The 22534-nt window shown below is 35.9% G+C and overlaps 1 protein-coding gene across 10 annotated transcripts in view; it reads right to left on the minus strand.

Moving 5' to 3' along the window:
- Positions 1 to 268: 268 nt before the first annotated feature.
- The window catches only part of LOC127177994 (histone-lysine N-methyltransferase ASH1L), a 35638-nt gene continuing 13372 nt past the window's right edge, over positions 269 to 22534 (minus strand). For 3 of the 10 annotated variants that reach the window (XM_051130591.1, XM_051130590.1, XM_051130592.1), the window contains exons 4-16: positions 15632 to 16322; positions 15413 to 15507; positions 13107 to 13180; positions 11548 to 11593; positions 9673 to 9775; positions 9424 to 9526; positions 9243 to 9310; positions 8870 to 9075; positions 6746 to 6874; positions 6594 to 6648; positions 3692 to 3806; positions 3078 to 3328; positions 269 to 1462 (exon numbers count right to left, since the gene is read on the minus strand). In XM_051130591.1, coding sequence (XP_050986548.1) covers positions 3221 to 3328; positions 3692 to 3806; positions 6594 to 6648; positions 6746 to 6874; positions 8870 to 9075; positions 9243 to 9310; positions 9424 to 9526; positions 9673 to 9775; positions 11548 to 11593; positions 13107 to 13180; positions 15413 to 15507; positions 15632 to 16322 — 1793 coding nt within the window. In that variant the 3' untranslated portion in view covers positions 269 to 1462; positions 3078 to 3220. Of the gene's footprint in view, positions 1463 to 3077; positions 3329 to 3691; positions 3807 to 6593; positions 6649 to 6745; positions 6875 to 8869; positions 9076 to 9242; positions 9311 to 9423; positions 9527 to 9672; positions 9776 to 11547; positions 11594 to 13106; positions 13181 to 15412; positions 15508 to 15631; positions 16323 to 22534 lie in introns of those variants that run through there. The other 7 variants (XM_051130593.1, XM_051130594.1, XM_051130595.1 and 4 more) reach the window with 7 other exon arrangements.

Here is a 22534-nt window from a genome sequence, read left to right on the forward strand (position 1 = left end):
AAGTTAATTATGTAAAACTAGACCTGGAAAGAACCTCAGCTTCACAGTTAAACAATCTGACACTGTGACCTGATTTAGACTTGAACAGAGTTGGAGTATAATGTGCTGAGGCCACAATGGAGATATAATATTTAATGAATCATATGATGCAATAACCTAATGTAGGTCCACTGACACACATTTAATTGTATAGACAAAGCTAAAGCAATGAACGTTTGGCTTATGAAGCACTAAAAAGTTTATGGACAAATTAAAAGATAAAAATAGATCTGCAGCTCTTCCTGTGGGTTTAATTTGCATCTTTGTCTTACCACGAGTAACTGGTTACAACTTTCTTCAAGCACTATTATCTATAAACAATAAAACCTATAAAATCTAAAAAGCACAACGGTCCAAGTATCGACTTACTTTTATGAGTGAACTAACATAGCTGGATTAATTAATTTGTTCTGCTTTTTAATGAGTTTCAACGATTAATTTCTTAGTTCAGCATAGACATATAATTTGTTGCATATGTATACACAGCTATTATACATTATTAAGCAATATAAAGTATGCCATGCATAAAGAAGACTATGAAAATCTGATGTTTTACAGACACTGAATGTCCTGTTTCAAATTACACATGCATCGAGACACCTTAAAAACTATCTATAAAAATATTATTAAAGAATCAATTTTCAAACAGATTTTTCCACAACAATTTAAGACTGTAAATAGTTTCTTGAACCATACTAAAACATACTTTTGCTAAATATACATTATTTACAATATACTGTACAATGGTATAAAATATATCTCAAAGTAAGTCTCAAAGCTATAAAGATTACTGCTTCAAATCAATGTATTACAAAACATCACTAGCACAAGACATCGCTGCACAAGTGGTAGTAAATTCCCTTTAAAATAAAAATTACTGTTCTAAAATGACTATAAACACACTTTTGCTTACATTAAGGCTGTTATTGAACCTTTCATGCATTATTGCTTACTTTATAGTTATAACCTTCAACACAAAACACTAAAAAGGCTTTAGACCACAATTCTGTTCACTCCATTCAAAACTGTTCAGTCAGCGAAGCCTTTTAAGAGTAGTGAAGTCCATTTTCTTGTAGTTATGCTGATGTAGTGTGTTGAATGATTTAAAACAGTCTGTGCATGTTCATTCCTTCAGCCCCGAAACAGCACCACGTCCTGTTCGCATGGTTCCCTGCATCCCATTCAACATGTTTATGTGCAGTCTACAGTGTAACATCTCAAAATGGAAGAATGCATGTAGTTCGGGTATATGAAATGATCTGGGGTCTCTGATGTTGATTTGTTTTGTCATGTCTCCTGTTCCTTCGCTTGACTTTCTTTTCCCTGAGAGAAAGAAAGGCTGAGCTGCTTTCAACTAATCATGTTGTCAAGCATCAGCCGTGTCCATGCTCACAAATGGCATTTCCAGGAGTGCTGTCTTAACCTACAGAGGACAAAGAATAGGGGAAATGGTAAGAGTGAGAGAACCTTACCAGCACATAATAATAAAAGACCCTTGTAGTGCAGAGAAATAAAAGGCTTTGATCCATGCAAAGGCCTTACAGTTACAGTTGCTTTACTTAGAGCTGACTGCCCACAACAACAATTGGAAACTACTGGCTTACGTTACATTTCCAAAAGCAAATGCCTTGAATGAATGAAGGAAAGATTCCACAAATGGCAACAAATTTAGTGAGGCTTATGATTAAAACATGAAAGAAAGAGGGAACAAAAAAAGAAGGAAGGAAGGAACGAACAAATGAAAGAAAGAAAGAAAGAAAGAAAAAAGAAAAAAGAATGAAGGAACGAAAGAAAGAACGAACAAATGAAAGAATGACAGAAAGAACAAAAGAAAGAAAAAGAACGAATGAATGAAAAAAGAACGAAAGAATGAAAGAGAATGAAAGAAAGAAAAAGAACATGAACAAACTAAAAAAAATGAACAAAAGAAAAAACAAACTAACGAACAATGGAACGAACGAAAGAAAGAACAAATGAAAGAAAGAAAAAAAAGAACGAACAAATTAACAAACGAACAAAAGAAAATGAACAAAAAAAAAAATGAAAACAAATGGAAGAACGAATGAAAGAAAGAATGAAAGAACAAAATAAAGAAAAAAACAAAAGAAAGAAAAACGAAAGAAAGAATGAAAGGATGAACAAAAGAATGAAAGAAAGAACAAATGAAAGAATGAAATAAAAAAGAACGAAAGAAAGAAAAAGAAAACAAACGAAAGAACAAATGAGCAAAAAAAGAAAGAACAAACAAAAGAAAGACGAATGAAAAAACGAAAGAAAGAACGAAAGAATGAAAGAGAATGAAAGAAAGAAAAAGAACGAACAAAAGAACAAACTGAAGAACGAACGATAGAATGAAAGACTGAAAGAAAGAACAAAAGAATGAACAAAAGAAAGAATGAAAGAACAAATGAAAGAAAGAATGAAATAAAAAAATGAAAGAACGAAAAAGAACAAAAGAACGAGCGAAATAACAAATGAACAAACGAAAGAAAGAAAGAAAGAAAAATGCCAATTAGAGAGAATAACCTAATTTCAAGGATGTTTAGATGTTTTTACTGTAATATAAGACACAAATTGTAACACTTTATAATAAGGTTCATTAGTTAACATTAGTTAACTATTTTAGTTAACATGAACTAAGAATGAACAATACTGCTATAGCATTTATTAATGTTAGTTCATGTTAGTTTCAGCATTTACTAATACATTATTAATATCACAAGTTGCATTTGTTAACATTAATTTATGCACTGTAAACAGACATGAACAAACATTGAACGAAATCTTTAAATGCTTTATTTTTATAATTATGAATTAATTAAAAATAAAATATTTAAAAAATAATAAATGGCTAATAAATAATAAATAAATGAATAACAAGAAAAATAAAATATTAAAAACTAAAATTAATTGTTTTAAATGCTACAAGAATTTAGGCATAACAAACAAAACATTAAAATGTACACTATTAAAATTAATATTTATTTTGATACTTGTTGAAGGTTAAATTAGTTGCGTATAAATAGAAAATTTTTTACCTGTGCAGTGCATCTGTGAGTGCAACATACAGCAGGTCTTTGGTATCGGAGAGCATTATCTGCCTTCTGGAAGGCCCATCATGCCTCTGGGTTTTGGTCACAGCAACACCCCGATAGAGGTTGCTGATGTGGTTTTCTGTCACTCACAGGAAACTGCCGATGTGAGTTAAGGCCTCCTGATGAGCACTGTTGTACACTTCCCTCAGCTGCCTCACATTACGACCCACTGACGACTCACATCCATAGTATTTCTGATAGAATTCAAAACATAATGACAGCATGAAATATTAAGAGTGAAATGCAAAGTTCTATTTTGCTGAGGCAGATATTATGATTGGGTCCCCTTAAAGAAGCAAGGCATGAGACATTACCATTGTGCCCTGGAGCAAGACACTGGCCCTCAGGCTGCTCCAGAGGGACTGTCCCTGTGATAAATTCAGGGTGCTGTTCTATGGTAACATTACAGGGAAATACTCTGGATGTGTAGCAATAAAAATCTACTCCATTCTTTTGTGAATATCATTTGATGGTCAGTCTGAGGTATGACCTAGACAGCTCAAAAGTCAAACCCGTGACAGGTGCAGAACAAAACAGTGTGAGTCCAATAAACTGACCTCAGCGCAGTGGAACACCTTCAGCATGTCTGAATGAAAGCTGTCCAGACTCTCATAGTGGCCTGCGAGGAGCTGCTTCTGCAAGGTACTGAGGTCAACAGGAGCCGAGCCTGATCTGGAAGAGAAAACACACGCAAATTAATTGTCTTTCCCCCAACAAATTAAAAAAAAAGTGTGTAGTAGCTTTGAGGTTCATCTGTGTGTGTGTTTTCAGTGAACTATTCCTTTAAATGGGTCATGAACTGCCTTTGTTTCTTTGTACTGTTCTCTTAAATCCACTTATCAAGTTTTCAGAATTTTTACATTGAAAACATAATTTAGTAGTAATTGGCTATTTTCTGTCCTGTTTTGACCCCCATCAAATGCTCTGTTTGAATAGGCGTGGTGGATTGTAGACTCGGAAGTAAACGTCCAGTGCTATGATTGGCTAACAGTTGTGTATGTTTGACAGCCTACATCCTTCAGATTGATGCTGCTGTAATTAGGTTAAAAATGCACAAATACTCAAGATCATATTAAACAATCTGTAATATCAGACAAAGCAGTATGACCACACAATAAAAACAGGTAGTCACACTTGTGTGGTGTGACTGGTTTATCATCGAGTTTTAAAAGTGGACAAAATTTTTTTTGACATTGAAAACATAATTTAGTAGTGAATTGGCTATTTTCTGTCCTGTTTTGACCCCCAAGATGATTACATTAGAAATGAGTTTACATTACACAGGAAAAACTGGAGCTTGCATGGTATCATACAGATTACTTTAGCAGAGCATTTGTTTTCGATGTGACCTCATTTAAAAGTAGACATTTCTCATGTCTGCAGGTTAAAGCGACCCCAGTAACGTGATATTTAGCCCCTGGAAGGTGTCTCTCTTGTTAAAACGTTGTCCCCAACTTTAAAATAGTGTATATTAGTGTACAATTTTTTATTCATTCATTTTTTTTATATTGGGGCATCCAAGTTATTTGACGTTTTAACATTCTTTTCAAAAAGTAACACAATAGTTACTTTCCCTGGTAATTAGTTACTTTTATATATGATGTAACTCAGTTACTAACTCAGTTACTATTTGTGAGAAGTAACTAGTAACTATAACTAATTACTTTTTTAAAGTAACATGCACAACAACCCGTTGTTTTGGCAGATTGGCTTCAATATAAGCTGTTTTTAGACTAATGAACAAGTTTGGAGTTTTCAAACTTACAGGATGGTGTTATAGTACAATGACCTCTTATATGTCAAAAGATAAAGGGAATTCTGATTTTTCAGTATATGACCCCTTTAAGACAGGGGCGTGTCCAGCTGAATGCCCTCCCACTCTAAAATTCTAACTATGACTGGCCCCAATCAGAAGCAGGCATTGAATAAAACCAGATAACTTCCTTCTATGTTATGAGTTGACTTTAAAGTTCCTAATAAAAAGTTGTCCAAAATATTTTACAATCTATTGAAATATATCAGAGAACAGAGTGGCGCGAATGGCCCGGGTTCGCATCTGCCTGTTGCCGAAATCTCTCTTTTGCCTTTTCACATCTCATTTTACATCTAAAAAGTGCACAGACATATTTGCTGAATTAGAGACGGTAAAAGTGGGTGGGTCTGATATCATTGGTCTTCAAAAGTGGGTGGGTCCTGTCTCACCCACATTCAATGGTTCCGACGCCCATGATTTTAATGATACTAAATGGTCAGTAAAACACATTAAAGGGGTCATGAATTGAGAAACCAAATTCCCTTGATCTTTTGACATACAGTATAAAAAGTCATTGTTTTATAAAAAGTTCCTGTAAGTTTCAGAACCCAAAATAGTCGTTAGTCTAAAAACAGCTTATATTGAAGGCAGTGCCAAAACGACAGCTTTTGGAATGTTTTACTCTATGATGTAATAGGTAGATTAAGCGCCGCCTCCGCAGAAGAAGGTCGACATCACTGCCTGTTTAGCCCCGCCCACTGATTCATGTGCATAGTGTTTTCCAAAGAGGCAAATGCGCAGGTCTACGCAGAAACCAAACGAGACCAAAAGATGGCTCTGAAAACAACAGGATGCTCTGCAGTGCCAATATGTGGGAAAACAGTCTTTGCATCGTCTTCCATCTGATTCCAACGTTAGAAGAAAGCGGATAAATTTTATTTTTAATTCCAGACAACATCTGTAAAAACTCGGTCCATTGTTTACTTAATTTTACAGTGGATTTGTTGAACGCTCAGTCTCTCATCTCAGGGAACCGAGGTTACATCAGTAACCAGAGTGACAGGATTGAAACTAAAAGACGATGCTGTGATGCCTATATTGGATCCAACAGTGATGTCACAACAAAAGTGCGAGTATTGCTTCGTCTCTTCCTACAGATCGTTTGATATCTACAGAGTTATTTATGTGTTTTGAACCTAAATCACAGCGGTGTCCATCTATGAGGAATAAATGTACACTGTTAGCCAATCATGGAGCAGTGGGCATTTACTTCCGAGTCTACAATCCGCTATGCCTATTCAAACAAAGTGTTATGCTGAGAGGTGTTAAAGGCAGGACAGAAAATAACCTATTGGCTAACTTAGAGATTAGTACAAAATAAAAAACAAAGGCATTTTATGACCCCTTTAAAGTATGTTAGACTGGAAATGTGTTAATGAAGGAAAATGTTCATTACATCTTTGTGCCATTAACATTAATTGATCAATTTAGATAATAGAAAATACAGACAATTGACATCTCTAATTATAATCATAACTTCAAGAACATTCTGCAATCTACTGTAGCTGTCAGTGGGAAGAGGTTTGAACTCCCAGGTTCCCTGAATCCCTAATCATCTGGAGACTGTGAAGAGAACAGCAGGAGAGCCACTGAGCAAACAACACTGGTGAGTGGAAAAGCATGCGCACACACATATCCGGACAAACCTCTTTCTGGAGCACAGGTTCAGGAGAGGAGCGGCGAGGGTTTGTCCAGATGACCCTAAAAAACCCAAATGACAGAAAGAGCGATCAGCTGTGCTGGTCTTCACACTAAGCCTTTTGCGAAACGTCTCTATTAATAAAATCAACAGACGTACCCTTGTGACTGACAATGACGTCATAGATCCCCTGGAGTGTTTGTGTGAGGTTTTTGCTCTGTACACTTCTCCCCTCGTCGTCTCCCTCTCTGTTTTCAGACTGTGGGCTGGAGTGAGTCAGGCACTGGTCTGTAATGTGCAGAAGACACACAGAATATTGTCTTATTACACCTACATGATACACTCCACATTTGAAAAAAGTGCAGCCATCGGCTTATAGAGTTTTCAGTGCACATTTAGTAAAGGACTGTAATCTGAAGTCTTTCATTGTCAGTCATCTTTATTTCAAGTGCAATAATCGGAATGCACTTAAATACACTTTTTCCATGAACTCAACGGGACACGGTAGCTTGTACGTGCCAGCTGCGCTAGCCGTTAACCACATGTCCTCTTCTGCCCTTTTGACTAATGCTGAGTGGAAATAGAATTGAGGTGGTTTTGGGAGCTGCTCCAGAGCTACAGCCCGCTGAGCGTGAAGGAGGGAGAGAGGAGAGGAGGAGGAATAGCTGATGCCATGTTCTTCATCAAGAAACTGCCTCAGGTCACAAAAAGCGCTATAAACAGACTGTCCCACTTAATGTACATGTACTTTGGTTGCACTAGTATAGTACATACGGGTAGGTAACGGTCAGCCTTGCTGACAAACAGACACAAAATTGTAGAATGTATAATATTAAATCATGCTACTTCCTCCACATATCATTTATTAAAAATTAAACTAACATGGTTTGTTATGTAATGTTGTAACTCGAATACATAACAGCCATCCATCCATTTTCCAAAGATATTGGCAAGCATAGTGCCACAGGCAGGGAAACACCTTAGACAGGTGGACATGATGCCAATTTTGATCTATTTGGTATTCAGAAACTTGGCCCATATTAAGGAAAACTCTGGGATTGATACTTATTTTTCTCTTCTAAATACTTTTTAACAAGTTCTCTCAACAAACTTTACAGTTCGTGTGACTTGATATAGTGCACATTTCATACAGAACCTTATTGAAAGATGAAAGGAACCCTTGTGAAAGAGAAGTACACTTCAGCATACTTTAAGAGTACTTATTAAAGAAATAAGGACAGCTGAGAGACTCATATACAACTATTACAGAAGGTTCAAACACTCACTGATGCTCCAAAAAGGAAAAACAATGCATTAAAAACCGGGGGGTGAAAACTTTTGGACAGCATGGAGATGTGTACATTTTTCTTATTTTGCCTAAATATAATATTTCTTCATTTAGTACTGCCCTTCAGAGGATACAGAAGATAGCTACATGTTTCCCAGAAGACAAATAAGCTAATGATTTTCAAATTCCAAAAGTTTTCAATGCATTTGGTATCCTTCTGGAGCATCAGTGAGTGTTTGAACCTTCTGTAAGAGTTGCATGAGTCCCTCAGTTGTCCTTAGTGTGAAAAGATGGCTCTTAAAACCATATAGTCATTGTTGGAATGGTTCAAATACACAAAAATGCTGGAAAAACAAATAATTCGTGGGACCTGAAGGATTTTTCTGAAAAACAGCAGGCAGTTTAACTGTTCAGGACAAACAAGGGACTCACGAAAAACTATCACTAAACAAAAAACACAGCTGTGGATCATTTAGGTAACAACACAGTATTAAGAATCAAGGGTATGTAAACTTTTGAACCAGGTAATTTTTATTAATTTAACTAATATTTTCTTTTGTGAACTATATGTAAACATTGTTTATGTGAAATATCTTACTCAGGTCAGTACTAAATCAAAAAAAATTGTATGATCCATCTTATTTTGGTAAAATAATCAACATTTTTAATCATTTTGAAAGGGGGATGCACACTTCTGACCTGTACTTCAAAGTAAAATTTTAAAGGTGAAGTACATTTCAAGTGCACATTCAGTACAATTAAGCGGACTTCTTTACTACGTTGGACAGCAAATCCACAGTTCGTGAGTAAAAATGCAGCAAAGCACTATATGTCATTGCAGATGTGAAGCGTCTTAAAGGCACAGCAGCCTGCATAATTAATATAAGAGACCAAGTAGATTGAAAATAGTCATAAATAATGACAAAATATTTTTTTTCGTCATCTATCCTTTTAAGAGCTAAGAACAATGTGACCACACACAGAAACATACACACATTTTACAGCTATACACACTGCTGGACCTGACTTAGTGCTGGTGTCTTCAAGATCCCCTTTCTGATCCCCCTTCTGGCTGCTCCCTCTATCGTCTTTGTTTTCTTCCTCTCGCTCTGTCACCTCCTCCCTCAGGAGCAACGCCTGTCTGTCTCTCATTTTCTCATAGTTTCTCACCAGAAAAATGCCATGTTCCAAGACGAAGCTCCTATCGGGGCAATAAGAGAAAATCAAAGATGTAAGTGCAAACATAAGAAGTTTAAAACAATGATAAATATGAATATACAAGTAAGAGAAGAGCATAAAATAACCCAAAAACAAAGAGCATCTACAATGGGTAGAAATGCTATTGTCGGTGTTTATGTGTGTTCTTGCCTCTCCTCACAAGACAAGGGCATCATCAGGAGAGGGGAGGGGATATTTTCAGCATCACTGCCTTTCTCCTGCGAATAAAGTCATTTGCAAAGTGACCAAATTGACCATGCTCTTTAAACGATGCAGTCAGGCATGTTGCAAAGGAATTAGAAGTGAAGCTATATCTAAATATGCCTCATACCTGCTGTTTGGGAGGGTCAGGTTGATTGGGAAGATTATTTTCGATGTCTGTTTCACTGATTTCTTTTCCAGTCTCTTCTGTATTAGGTCTAGGGCTGACATTTCTAAGATAAGAAGAAAAGGTTATGGCATAGGATAAAATCAGTGGTTTGGACTAAACAGTTGAAAACAAGCCTGAGAGAATTTCATTCCACTTTTTAAATTCAGCAATAGATGGTGAATGAGTTTGTGCATGTGTGTGTTTACTTACCCATTAAGGCTGTCAGAAACGCAGTCGTGATTCACACTGAGCTTCTGATGTTTACAGGAACTGTCTTCGGTCTGAGTGCGAGACATTACATCAACAGATCCATCTCAAAGAGACAGAGCAAGAGACAAAGAAGAATATGTTTACACAATATTAAATGCTTCTACACACTTACTTCAGAGAACCATTTTAAATGTAATATTATGCAGTAGTCAGTGTCAGTAATCAAATTTGATTGGCCAAATGGTGGTTAAAGAGTTTCACAGTTTGTAATGATTAGTTTTTCTTGTGCTCCAGTCAAATGGAAGCCCATTTCTGCCACATAAGAAAAACAAAATCATCCATTGGAACCTCACTGATGTAATTATGAGAAAAAAAGTCAAAACGATGAGCTATTAAGTCATAATTATGAGATAAAATGATGAAATTATGTCTGTATTCCCTAAACTGTCATACTGTAATTATGACATACAGTTAAGATCATAGGTTTACATACAACTTGCAGAATCTCCAAAATCTTAATTATTCTACCAAAATCAGATGGGTCATACAAAATGCATGATATTTTTTATTTAATACTGACCTGAAAAAGATATTTCATATAAAAGATGTTTACACATAGTCCACAAGAGAATTTCAAAAAATGACCCTGTTCAAAAGTTTACATACACTTGATTCTTAATACTTTGTTGTTACCTGAATGATCCACAGATGTTTTTTGTTTAGTGATAGTTATTCATGAGTCCCTTGTTTGTCCTGAACAAGTAAACGTCCTGCTGTTCTTCAGAAGAAAATTTCTTCAGGTCCGCATTTTTGTGCATTTGAATCCTTTTTCGACAATAACTGTGTGATTTTGAGATCCATCTTTTCACACTGAGGACAAATGAGGGACTCATTTGCAACTATTACAGAAGGTTCAAACGCTCACTGATGCTTCAGAAGGAAATAAAACCATGCATTAAGTGCCAGGGGTGCAAACTTTTGAACAGAACGAAGATGTGTACTTTTTTCTTATTTTGTCTAAATTTCATATTTTTTCCATTTAGTTTTGCCCTTCAGAAGCTACAGAAGACACTTACATGTTTCCAAGAAGACAATTTCCCTGATCTTCAAATTAAAAAAGTTTTCACTACCTTGGCTCTTAATGCATCATGTTTCCTTCTGGAGCATCAGTGAGTGTTTGAACCTTCTGTAATAGTTGCATATGAGTCCCTCAGTTGTCCTCAGTGTGAAAAGATGGATCTCAAAATCATACAGTCATTGTTGGAAAGGATTCAAATGCACAAAAATGCTGAAAAAACAAAGAATTTGTGGGGCCTGAAGGATTTTTCTGAAGAACAGAAGGCAGTTTAACTGTTCAGGACAAACAAGGGACTCATAAATAACTATCACAGAACAAAAAACACAGCTGTGGATCATTCAGGTACAACACAGTATTAAGAATCAAGTGTATGTAAACTTTTGAACATTTTTATAAATTCAACTATTATTTTCTCTTGTGGACTATATGTAAACATCTTTTATGTGAAATATCTTCTTCAGGTCAGTACTAAATAAAAATTACATGCATTTTGTATGACCCCTCTTATTTTGGTAAAATACTTAACATTTTGCAGATTCTGCAAGGTGCATGTATAATGTCATAATAATGACTTATAATCTTACTTTTTATCTCAAAATTATCATTTAGTATGTCATCATTTTGACCATTTGCCATAACATTATCTTTTTTCTTATGTGGCACAGATGGGCTTGCATACAGACCAGAGTATGTGAGTAAAAACTGAAATTGACTTTATTCCATAGTGTTGATTTAGGCCTTTTTTTAACCTACATACTCAAACACAATTACACAAATTAGCAGGTAAGTCTACTCACTGGATGGGGCCGTCTTTCGTGGGTTCTTTCGTGACTTTTTAGGGCGCTGTATTGGAACAGAGATTGTCACAATTATTGTACAACTGATAAAATGGAAATGTTGAAAATATAGGGATAGCTCACTCAAAAATGTATCCTAATGTCATTCAAAACCTCTAACAACATGACCCTTGATGATTACTGGTTTTCACATGTCTTGTTACCAATTGTGACAGACCATTTTTGAATGTGTACAATAGTGAATGAAATTCAAGACCTACATTTGAGGATTTTCTGCAAATAATTTTAGACTTAAAAGGCGCCTATTATGCAAAATCCACTTTTACATGGTTTGGACATAAATATGTGTTGGCAGTGTGTGAACACAACCACCCTACAATGATAAAAATCCACCCTTTCCTAATTTTTTATCCCCATTAAACCAAATCAGTTTCATTAGGCATGCGGTTTTAATTCTCAAGACAGTGTGATGCCACATTGTTTAGGCCGCTGACTGACAGTCTTGCATTGACAGGACAATGATAGTTTCCGCTCTCAGCGAGTTGTGTTTGGTTGTACACTGTCCTCCATTTTCTCTGTGCTCGAGCAGCTGTAACGTCAACAATGACTCATAAGCAATCCCAGTGTACTGTGTTTGGAGGTAAGACTGAACATGAGAGTCTACATTTTCTCCCAACATCTAAGCCACTGAGGACGCAGTAGCTTACTTTTATTTCTGATGGTAATGTGCCTCAAAATCTATCCAAATAGCTTTATGTCTGTCTGCGCAAATCATTTCACTCCAGACTGCTGTGTGAATGCAATGTCATTATAGTGCTTAACTAATGCTTTAACCATATTTGTGTGTGTACATTATTAATGTATTTTAACTGATCAGTGCCGCTCTAGTGAGATTAGTTCATGCCACGCTGTTTCATCCCAATTTCGGTGTGTTTGGCTTCCCATATGTGCGGCTGAACACCGGTTCTTACACTCTGTCATGTTGCTTCTACCGAATGTTTATTGCTGTAGGCATGCAAAGCACAGATGTAATCGCTACGTCCAGCTAATTCGCATTTAAAGGGATACACACCAAAATAGTTCTTTTTTTAGACATTTTCCTTATGTTATAATAAATAATCTGTGGGGATTTTTTTTAAGACTTGTTTTTGGCCTTTTTGCCTTTATTGTGATAGGACAGATCATTAGCTGACAGGAAGCGAAGTAGGAGAGAGAGAAGGGGGCGGTATCGGGAGAGCCGGGATTCGAACTTAGGACACCCGTAGTGCAACGGTGCTGTATGTTGGCACGCTGCCCACAAGGCTACCGGCACCGACATCAGTGAGGTATTTTGAGCTGAAACTTCAAAGACGCATTCAGGGGACACCCAAGACCAATTTTACATCTTGTAAAAAGGGACACAATTGGTGCCCTTTAAGGTGTATTTATGGAAAATAGAAGTTTGACAAAAAATTCACCTTTTCTATTGCAGAATAAAGACATGCAGGTTTAGAATGACATGAAGGCACACAAATAATGACCATTCATGTTTCATGTTTTTAAAGTAATTTAAAAAATACCTTTTCCTGTGCACAGAGTCGATATATGTCATAGGGCAGCTGAAAGTCAATTCGTTTCAGCCTCAGATACTTTCCTGTCACAGACACACATCGGTTATGAATGTATTGAAATCCATTCACTACATTGATGACTTTAACGCTCCCTCTAATTGAAACTATTCTGAGAGGTGTAAAAATTAAAGTTCACAATAACTGATACACTACCAGTCAAAAGTTTTTGAACAGTAAGATTTTTAATGTTTTTAAAGAAGTCTTTTCTGCTCACCAAGCCTGCATTTATTTGATCCAAAGTACAGCAAAAACAGTAAAATTTTGAAATATTTTTACTATCTAAAATAATTGTTTTCCATTTGAATATATTTTAATATGTAATTTATTCCTGTGATTTCAAAGCTGAATTTTTACCATCATTACTCCAGTCACATGATGCTTCAGAAATCATTCTAATATACTGATTTGTTGCTCAAAAACATTTATTATTATTATTATGTTGAAAACACCTGAGCAGAATTTTTTCAGGTTTCTTTGATGAATAGAAAGTTCAGAAGAACAGCATTTGTCTGAAATAGAAATCTTTTGGAACATTATAAATGTCTTTATCATCACGTTTATCCTTGCTAAATAAAATGATCAATTTAAAGCATCCTTGCTATATATATATATATATATATATATATATATAAAATATATATATATATATATATGTGTGTGTGTGTGACCCTGGACCACAAAACCAGTCATAAGGGTCCATTTCTTGAAACTGAGCTTTATACATCATGAATAAATAAGCTTTCCATTGATGTATGGTTTGTTAGGATTGGACAATATTTGGCCTAGACACAACTGTTTGAAAATCTGGAATCTGAGGGTGCAAAAAAATAAAACATTGAGAAAATCACCTTTAAAGTTGTCCAAATGAAGCTCTTACTAATGCATATTACTAATCAAAAATTAAGTTTTGATATATTAACAGTAGGAATTTTATAAAATATCTTCATGAAACATGATCTTTACTTAATTTCCTAATGATTTTTGGCATCAAAGAAAAATCAATAATTTTGACCCATACAATGTATTTTTGGCTATTGCTACAAATATACCCCAGCGACTTAAGACTGGTTATGTGGTCCAGGGTCACATATATATATACTGACTCCAAGCTTTTGAATAGTATAGTGTAAAATGTTATAAAATCTTTTTATTTCAGATAAATGCTGATCTTTGGATCTTTCTATTCATCAGAGAATCCTGAAAAAAACGTACTCAACTGTTTTAAATATTGATAATAATAATATTAATAATAATAAACGTTTCTTGAACAGCAAATCAGCATATTAGAATGATTTCTGAAAAATCATGTGACACTGAAGACTGGAGTAATGATGATGAAAATTTAGCTTTGATCACAGGAATAAATTACTTTTTAATATATATTCAAATAGAAAAACAGTTATTTTAAATAGTAAATTTCACTGTTTTTGCTGTACTTTGGATCAAATAAATGCAGACTTAGTGAGCAGACTTCTTTAAAAAACATTAGAAATTTTACTGTTCAAAAATGTTTGACTGGTAGTGTGTATGCACACTTGAAATTAGTGAATAGAAAGACTGCAAATTACTGAGGAGTTCAAAAGTTTAGGGTTGGTAAGATTTTTTTTATATTTTTTTAAAAAAGAAGCCTCTAATGCTCCCCAAGCCTGCATTTATTTCATCCAAAATACAGCAAAAACAGTAACATTTTAAAATATTTTTACTATTTAAAATAATTGTTTTCCATTTAAATATATTTTAAAATGTAATTTATTCCTGTGATTTCAAAGCTGAATTTTTAGCATCTCCATTACTCCACTTACACAGTCCTTCAGAAATCATTCTATTATTCTGATTTGATGCTAAAATAATATTTTATTTATTATTATGTTGAAAACTGACAATATTAATCATTTAAAACTTTTGGTAATTTGCATTTTTGCATTATCATAATTTGTTTTAAAACTTTCGATTAATTATACTATGATGAAGGCTTAGCTCATTAATAATTAAGTAAAGTGAATGTAAGATTATCTATAAATGTTAGCTCAATTAATATTAATAGATTATTATTTACTTAATATTACTTATTATTCATTAGCCTTCCACTTCAAATGCCACTTATGTGCTTTTTAGATTCTTTCAATCAATATAAATCCAGCTTGGACTTAATCCCAGCTCACTATTGACTGACAGTGATAATTTGTTCTCCTTTCAGTTCTACATTTATAGTGACCTCCAAATGATCCAATAAACGCACACATACACAAACTCACCTACGTGTATAGGTGCAGGAAGCAGGCCGTGCTCATGCTCTTCAGGATCGTAGTCAAGGCAGTCTGTGTGCACTGGAGAGGACAGACTCGTGGGGCTGTGCAGAGTAAACAAACAGACAGTGGATTTGTCAAGCTCTTTGTCGAGAGCTCTCTAAATAAAGGCTGCATTTAAACAAATATTATTATTACTTGTTTATAAATACATAAGAGCTCACTCACTTCTCACTCTTATACACATTCGAGTAAAGCCCCGCCCACTCATATATCTTCTCAGCTGCCATGTCAGGACTCTTCTCTGCTTGGCTGTTTACAGACACTGATGGATCCTTGGAAGGTGAGGATGTGTCGATGTGTGACTGTGAGGGCTCTTGGCTCAGAGTCGCATCTTTCCCTTCATCTAGCTGCCTGTCATCGCTCCTCATTTCATCTCTTTTTTTCCTCCTCTTCCTTTTCTCATGTTGAGCCATGGACTCAATCGCACTGAGCACTGTGTAGTCATCTCTCTCACCTTTTTTACGTTTCGCAGGACACTCCGTGGCTTCAAAGTGTAAAGGTGTGGCAGGTAAAGGTGGAGAAAAGCACGGTGCAGGGTTTTTTCTTGGCCGGCCTCGTCCTCTCCTCTTCACCTCACTTCCTGTGACCTCTTGACCTCTGGGATTCTTCTTCTTGAGAGGCTTTTTGACATGTTTCAGTTTTCTCTTGCTCTGCGCTGTATTTTTAGAATTATTTAAATTGGAAAGGCTGATTTTGGTGGCGGTACAAGAGGAAAAAGGCCTGATATCATTGGTCTGGAAGTGTGTTCTGCTGATGTTGGGTCTTTTCTCTCTTCTTTCTCTCTCTTGGCCTTCGTTAAGAGAGGGACTCGCAGAGAAGTGCTCAGAGAAGAGTGAACCGCCGGGTTGGAAGCTCTCTGAAACAGAAAAGTTAAAATATGAGTGATCACGTAGGGGAAATTCACTAAGGATAAACTGCACCCACTGATGGCGTCTTTAATTTGCACACACTGTCTGTGTTGTTTTAGGGCCAGCTTCACCAAAGGAATTATGCAAATCAGGTAATACCCAAATGACCAAAAAAGCTGCTCTGAATGTGACTTCCATGATGCAGTTCCCTAGGACTTCGGGTCAGTTCTGAATGCTAAGTTGTGATGGATACAACAGACTACAATCTGGCCAGTTTTACAAGGCGCTGTACAACATCACTTATCTACTGGGATTCAGATTCCAAAATAGGCTCTTTAAAGCCAGCAGAATTTTGGAAAATAACATGTACAATTAGAACCATTCACATAGAAAGGAGGTGCCTGCGCTGGAAAAATAAATAAATAAATAAATAAAAGTCCCAAACTGAATCAAATGATTCACGAAGGTTCACCAAAGTTTTGATCGGAATGAAATGATTTGCAAACTTGCTGTGAAGTTCCAATCCAAATCAAATGATTCACGATTTTCGCTCTGAAGTTCCGATGTAAAGCAAAAGATTTGCAAACCTGCTCGGAAGTTCCAATCTGAATCAAATCATTTGCGATACATGCTCCGAAGTCCCGATCTGAATCAAACGATTCACGATCTGTGCTCCAAAATTTGATGTAAAGCAAAAGATTCAACAACCTGCTCCGAAGTTCCAATCTAAATCCAATGATTCACGGTATGCGCTCCGAAATCCTGATCTCAAACAAATGATTCGAGATACATGTCTGAAGTCCCAAACTGAATCAAATGATTCAGGAACCTGCACTGAAGTCTTGATCTGAATCAAATGATTCACCAACCTGCTCTGAAGTTCCAATATGAATCAAATTATTTACGATATGCAAAGTTCCGATCTACATCAAATAAGTTACGAACCCGCTCTGAATTTCTGATCTCAAACAAATGATTAGAGTGAATCAAATGATTTGCAAACGTGCACCAAAGTCTCGATCTGAATCAAATGATTCATGAACCCGCTCCGAAGTTCGCGTTCCGCACTCCAAAGTTCCGATGTGAAGCAAAAGATTTGCGAACGTGCTCAGAAGTTCTGATCTAAATCAAATGAATTGCGATACATGCTCCGAAGTCACAATCTGAATCAAATGACTCACAATCCAAAAGTTCCAATGTGAAACAAAAGATTCAAGAACTTGCTTTGAAGTTCCACTCTAAAGCAAACAAAGTCCTGATCTGAATCAAATGATTCAAAATATGCAAAGTTCCGATCTACATCAAATAATTTGGAAACCCGCTCTAAAATCCTGATCTCAAAATCTTCAGAAATCTCTGAAGTCCCAAACTGAATCAAATGATTCGCGAACCTGCACCGAAGTCTTGATCTGAATCAAATGATTCGCCAACCCCCTCTGAAGTTCCGATCTGAATCAAATGATTTGTGTTTTCACAATCTGAAGTTCCGATGCAAAGCAAAAAATTTGCTAACCTGCTCAGAAGTTCTCATCTAGATTAAATTATTTGTGATATATGCTCCAAAGTCCCGATCTGAATCATTGCGTTCCGCAATCCAAAGTTTCAATGTGAAGCAAAAGATTCAAGAACCTGCTCTGAAGTTAATCTTAATCTAAATTAAATGATTTGCGATAAGCGCTTCGAAGTCCTAATCTGATTCAAATGATTTGCCATATGCGAAGTTCCGATCTACATCAAACAATTCGCGAACCCACTCCAAAATCCTGATCTCAAACAAACGATTTGAGATACGCTCTCTGAAGTCCCAAAGTGAATCAAATGATTTGTGAACCTCCACCAATGTCTCGATCTGAATCAAATGATTTGTGAACCCACTCTGAAGTTCCATTCTGAATCAAATGATTTGCGATTCCACTCTCTTCCGAGGTGAAGCAAAAGATTTACGAACCTGCTCTGAAGTTCCAATCTAAATCAAATGATTTGCGATATGCAAAGTTCTGATTTAAATCAAACATTTTGCGAACCCACTCTGAAGTCCTGATCTAAATTAAATGATTTGTGATACGCGATCTTAAGTCCCAAATTAATTCAAATGATTTGTGTTACATGACCCAATTGGAGCACTTCGAAACAGTGAATCACTTTGCGACGCTATGGTTTAACTGATTCAGAGTTTTGAAAAACTTTTCAAAAACGTTTGCTTTTTCCATCGGGTTTCCATCACTACATGCTTTTTTAAATTGTTACAAGCAGTGTCAAAATTCATAAATGATTGGCCCTTTTAATTTGATCTAGGTTTTTTTTTTTTTTTTGCTAGTGAATCATTTGAAATGAATGATCAAAGTCATAAGTTTTAAACTATCGGAGCGGGTTCCAGCGTAAATGACTCACTCAACTGATTTGGTTCATCTGTTCCTCTTTTCGCATCTTCAACCATGTATACACAACATTGTCAGTATTACTACTGGCTTAGCTCTCTAGTTTTATGTTGTTGTTTTTTTTAGTATAGATTTTTGCAATTATTGAAATCAAACACTTGAATTGAAATTAAAAACTTATTTTAAAGATACATTGTCTTTCAATAATTTAACCACTTCTCATGTACCTCTTCAGGAATATTGCTATTTTCAAGGGTTTTCCGGGGCTTAAAAAGTTTAAAAAAAGTCAAACTCAAGTACTTCAAGCACTTTAAAGGAACACTCCACTTTTTTTTAAAAAATAGGCTCATTTTCCAACTCCCCTAAACAGTTGAGTTTTACCGTTTTCGAATCCTTTCAGCCGATTTCCGGGTCTGGCGGTAGCACTTTTATCATAGCTTAGCATAGATCATTGAATCTGATTAGACTGTTAGCATCTTGCTCAAAAATGACCAAAGAGTTTGACTCTTCTGTAGTTACATTGTGTACTAAGACAGATGGAAAATGAAAAGTTGCGATTTTCTAGGCCGATAGGGCTAGGAACTATACTCTCTGTTTAACTCTACACTGTAACAAATAAAAAACAATTTGTTGAGTCAGCTTAAAATAATTTGTTACCCTGCTGCCTTAAAATTTTAAGTTCAGTCAACTAAAATAAGTTTATTCAACTTGAAATGTTAAGTTGTACTAAGTAACAACTTAGATATTTGTGTTTGCTAAACTTAACAGATGGGTAAGTAACCCAGCTGCCTTAAAATTTTAGGTTGATTTAACTCAAATATCTAAGTTGTCACTTAATATAATTTAACATTTCAAGTTGAATAAACTTTTTTTGAGTTGACTGAATTTAAAATTTTAAGGCAGCCAGGTTACAAATTATTTTAAGTTGACTCAACAAATTGTTTTTTTACAGTGTAGGGGAGTTGGAAATTAAGCTTATTATCAAAAAAAAAGTGGAGTGTTCCTTTAAGCACCTTGTACGAACCCTGTTCGATGGTAAACGCCATGTCATGAAACTCTAGATGGTGCAGGCTGGTAAGTTGTTAATGCAAACTGATGATATTCACAGCATTAAACAACTTGGCACAAGCTGATTGATTCATGTTGCATACGCAGCCAATGAGCTTGCTGCTCACATTTAAATTGCTGGTTAGTATTAACTAGAGCATTTTGCAGTGCACTTTCAGAGTTCCTCTGAAACCCATAGATCTGCTACGTTATTATACATGCTATTTGTGCAGCAGCAGTATGTCTGAAACACTCACAGCAGTATATCGCCGTACTTGTTTTGCAGCAGCAATAATCTACAACAACAGCAATAACCAACAGCAGCAGCAATTCAGCAGCATAGCAGATCTATTCTTCCAAGATCAAATACATTAGCAGTGTCATATCCATTACCATGCTAAAATTCTGAAGCATTGTCATGATAGAACTTCCAACTGTCTGGGCAACTGTCATACATGTGTTTATGAGTTCACACTTCATGTAAATGTCAGCACATTGTGAAGTACATCGTCACTTCTCACGCGAGTTTCACTTGTATGACAGTTGGCTGGAAGCGACGTTCTATCATTTAAAAAAAAATGTAGATCTATACAGGTGGAGCTGGGGAAGGGGAAGGGTTTCTGAACCACACTGCAACTGCTACAGCAAGCACTAGCCAAGTGTTTGAATGTTGAGCAGCAAGCTCATTGGCTCTATGTCAGATTAAGTTAGACCTATCAGACTGCTATCTAGAGGTTCATGACAGAGCTTTTGGATTTAATTAATATAATTCTAAAGTAACCAGACATTAGAAATAAAACATGGAAAAATAGCTATTTGAATAAAACGAATACCTTTTTTAACTGTGTTACTATCCTGGGTTATGGTGCATATAGGGCACAGCCACAGTTGGAGAGCCGCTAATTTAGTGCATTCACCCTGCAGTGTTCAATCAAGTTCAGATTTCGCCCACATCCCCACTGCAAAATGATATTTCCATTGCAATACCAAGCAAGAAAGTTTGAACAACCTTGGACAGCGTCTTAACACAGCCTACACAGGAACTGTAATTACAATTATACCACAATGATTGCAATTACTGTTAGTACAAATGACAATTACAATGATGGAATGAAAGGAAGGAAATTTTGTTTCCTGTTTCGGAAGAAGAGTAAAACTCAAAGTCATCATCATGAAGCATCTTTCTAATCAAGCTAATACTAAAACACGAATAACCTGTGAGTCAGCTACTACTGCTCATGAAAGAGTTGACATTTTTGAGAACTACTGTAATCCTGACCGTGGGAATTATACTGCCAGTGTTCACTCCTTTACTGCAAATTCCACTCTCCTCCACCAGTACTGCTAGTTTAGATACAACACTAAATCAATTTCACAGAGCTCCACTGGAGTGCATTCCACAGCGAGCCAAACCCCGGGTCCCCAGCACAGCGATCGTGAGATGAAGACAGGGTGTGTGCTTGAACAGACTTTACTAGAGTGATAAAATAAAACATTTGACAGTATATAAGGACAGGCAGTGAGAATAAACACTGTATAATGCGATTAACATCACATTCCTGTTATCCCTCTAAGAACTCTCTGAGAGACGGAAAGGAAGGGAGAAAGAAGTCACAAAAAGATAAGAGAGGGAGAAAGAAAAGAAAGAAAATGGCCTAGTTGTATCCTCAAGCATCTACAAAGGAGCTATTTCTGGTCCTTGGATGACAGCCAAAGCTAGACTACAAAAAATGTCCATCAGATCTGAATGAAAGTGTGAGGAGACATTAACGTCTGATATATCAGATATACTCAGTTTTAATAACATTTTTAGGCAGAGTAAATACACAAGAGTGGCATTTTTAGAGCACATCTGGCTTTGATTACAAAACGTGTTATTGCCATATATTCCCTTTCGCTTACAAAAACATTCCTTCCCTTCCCCTATTCTTTCTGTCAATCATTTTTCACATTTCACTTGTAGATTTCCATGCTCAGATTTCATCCTTTCCACTAGCATCACCACATTTCCTTACCACTGCTGAATGCCTGCTTTTTCTCATTCACCCTTTCCAAATCAAACAGACTGTTTTGGCCACAGGCTGACAGAAGGTCTATGGCAGAGTCTTAAATGGAAATTCTTTGGCAGGAACATGACAGAATAAGCATATAATTCATAATGGTTAAATGTATAGCAGAAATCTGGGTGGTTCTCTTTTACAGAAATACTCAAATGTCAAGTACTAAGATTAAAGCTGGTGTTTACTTATAAATAAGCACTTTCATACCTCGCTGAAACGTAAAAGCAATTTTGATATCCTATCTGAATCCATGCCCACTGAAAACACAGAGTCAGCATGACAGAAAAAGAACTAGTGTGAACAACTGCTCAGGGATACAGACCATGAAAATCCCTTAAAGTACCTTAGTTTAGGCATTTATATACACAAAGTGACTGTGTTGATTTTGTGTGCTAGACAAGTAAGTAAGATTAAACAACAGCAAAGTGGTTGTAATGAGGCACTTCATTTCCTAAACCTAAAATGTAAGTCAATATTTATGGGAATGTTAAAGGATTATTTTGCCATGCTTTCTTCAGTCAAAAAGAAGGTTTTTGAGGAAAAATTCCAGGATTTTCTCCATATAGTGGACTTCAATGGGGATCATGGGTTGAAGGTCCAAATTGCAGTTTCACTGCAGCTTCAAAGGGCTCTACATGATCCCAGGCAAGGAATAAGGGTCTTACATAGCAAACATTTTCTAAAAAATACAAATTGTATACTGCGCTCTTATAATACTCCATCATTTTTGGTCAT

Source organism: Labeo rohita, chromosome 16, assembly GCF_022985175.1.
Source record: "Labeo rohita strain BAU-BD-2019 chromosome 16, IGBB_LRoh.1.0, whole genome shotgun sequence".
Taxonomy (NCBI): Eukaryota; Metazoa; Chordata; class Actinopteri; order Cypriniformes; family Cyprinidae; genus Labeo; species Labeo rohita.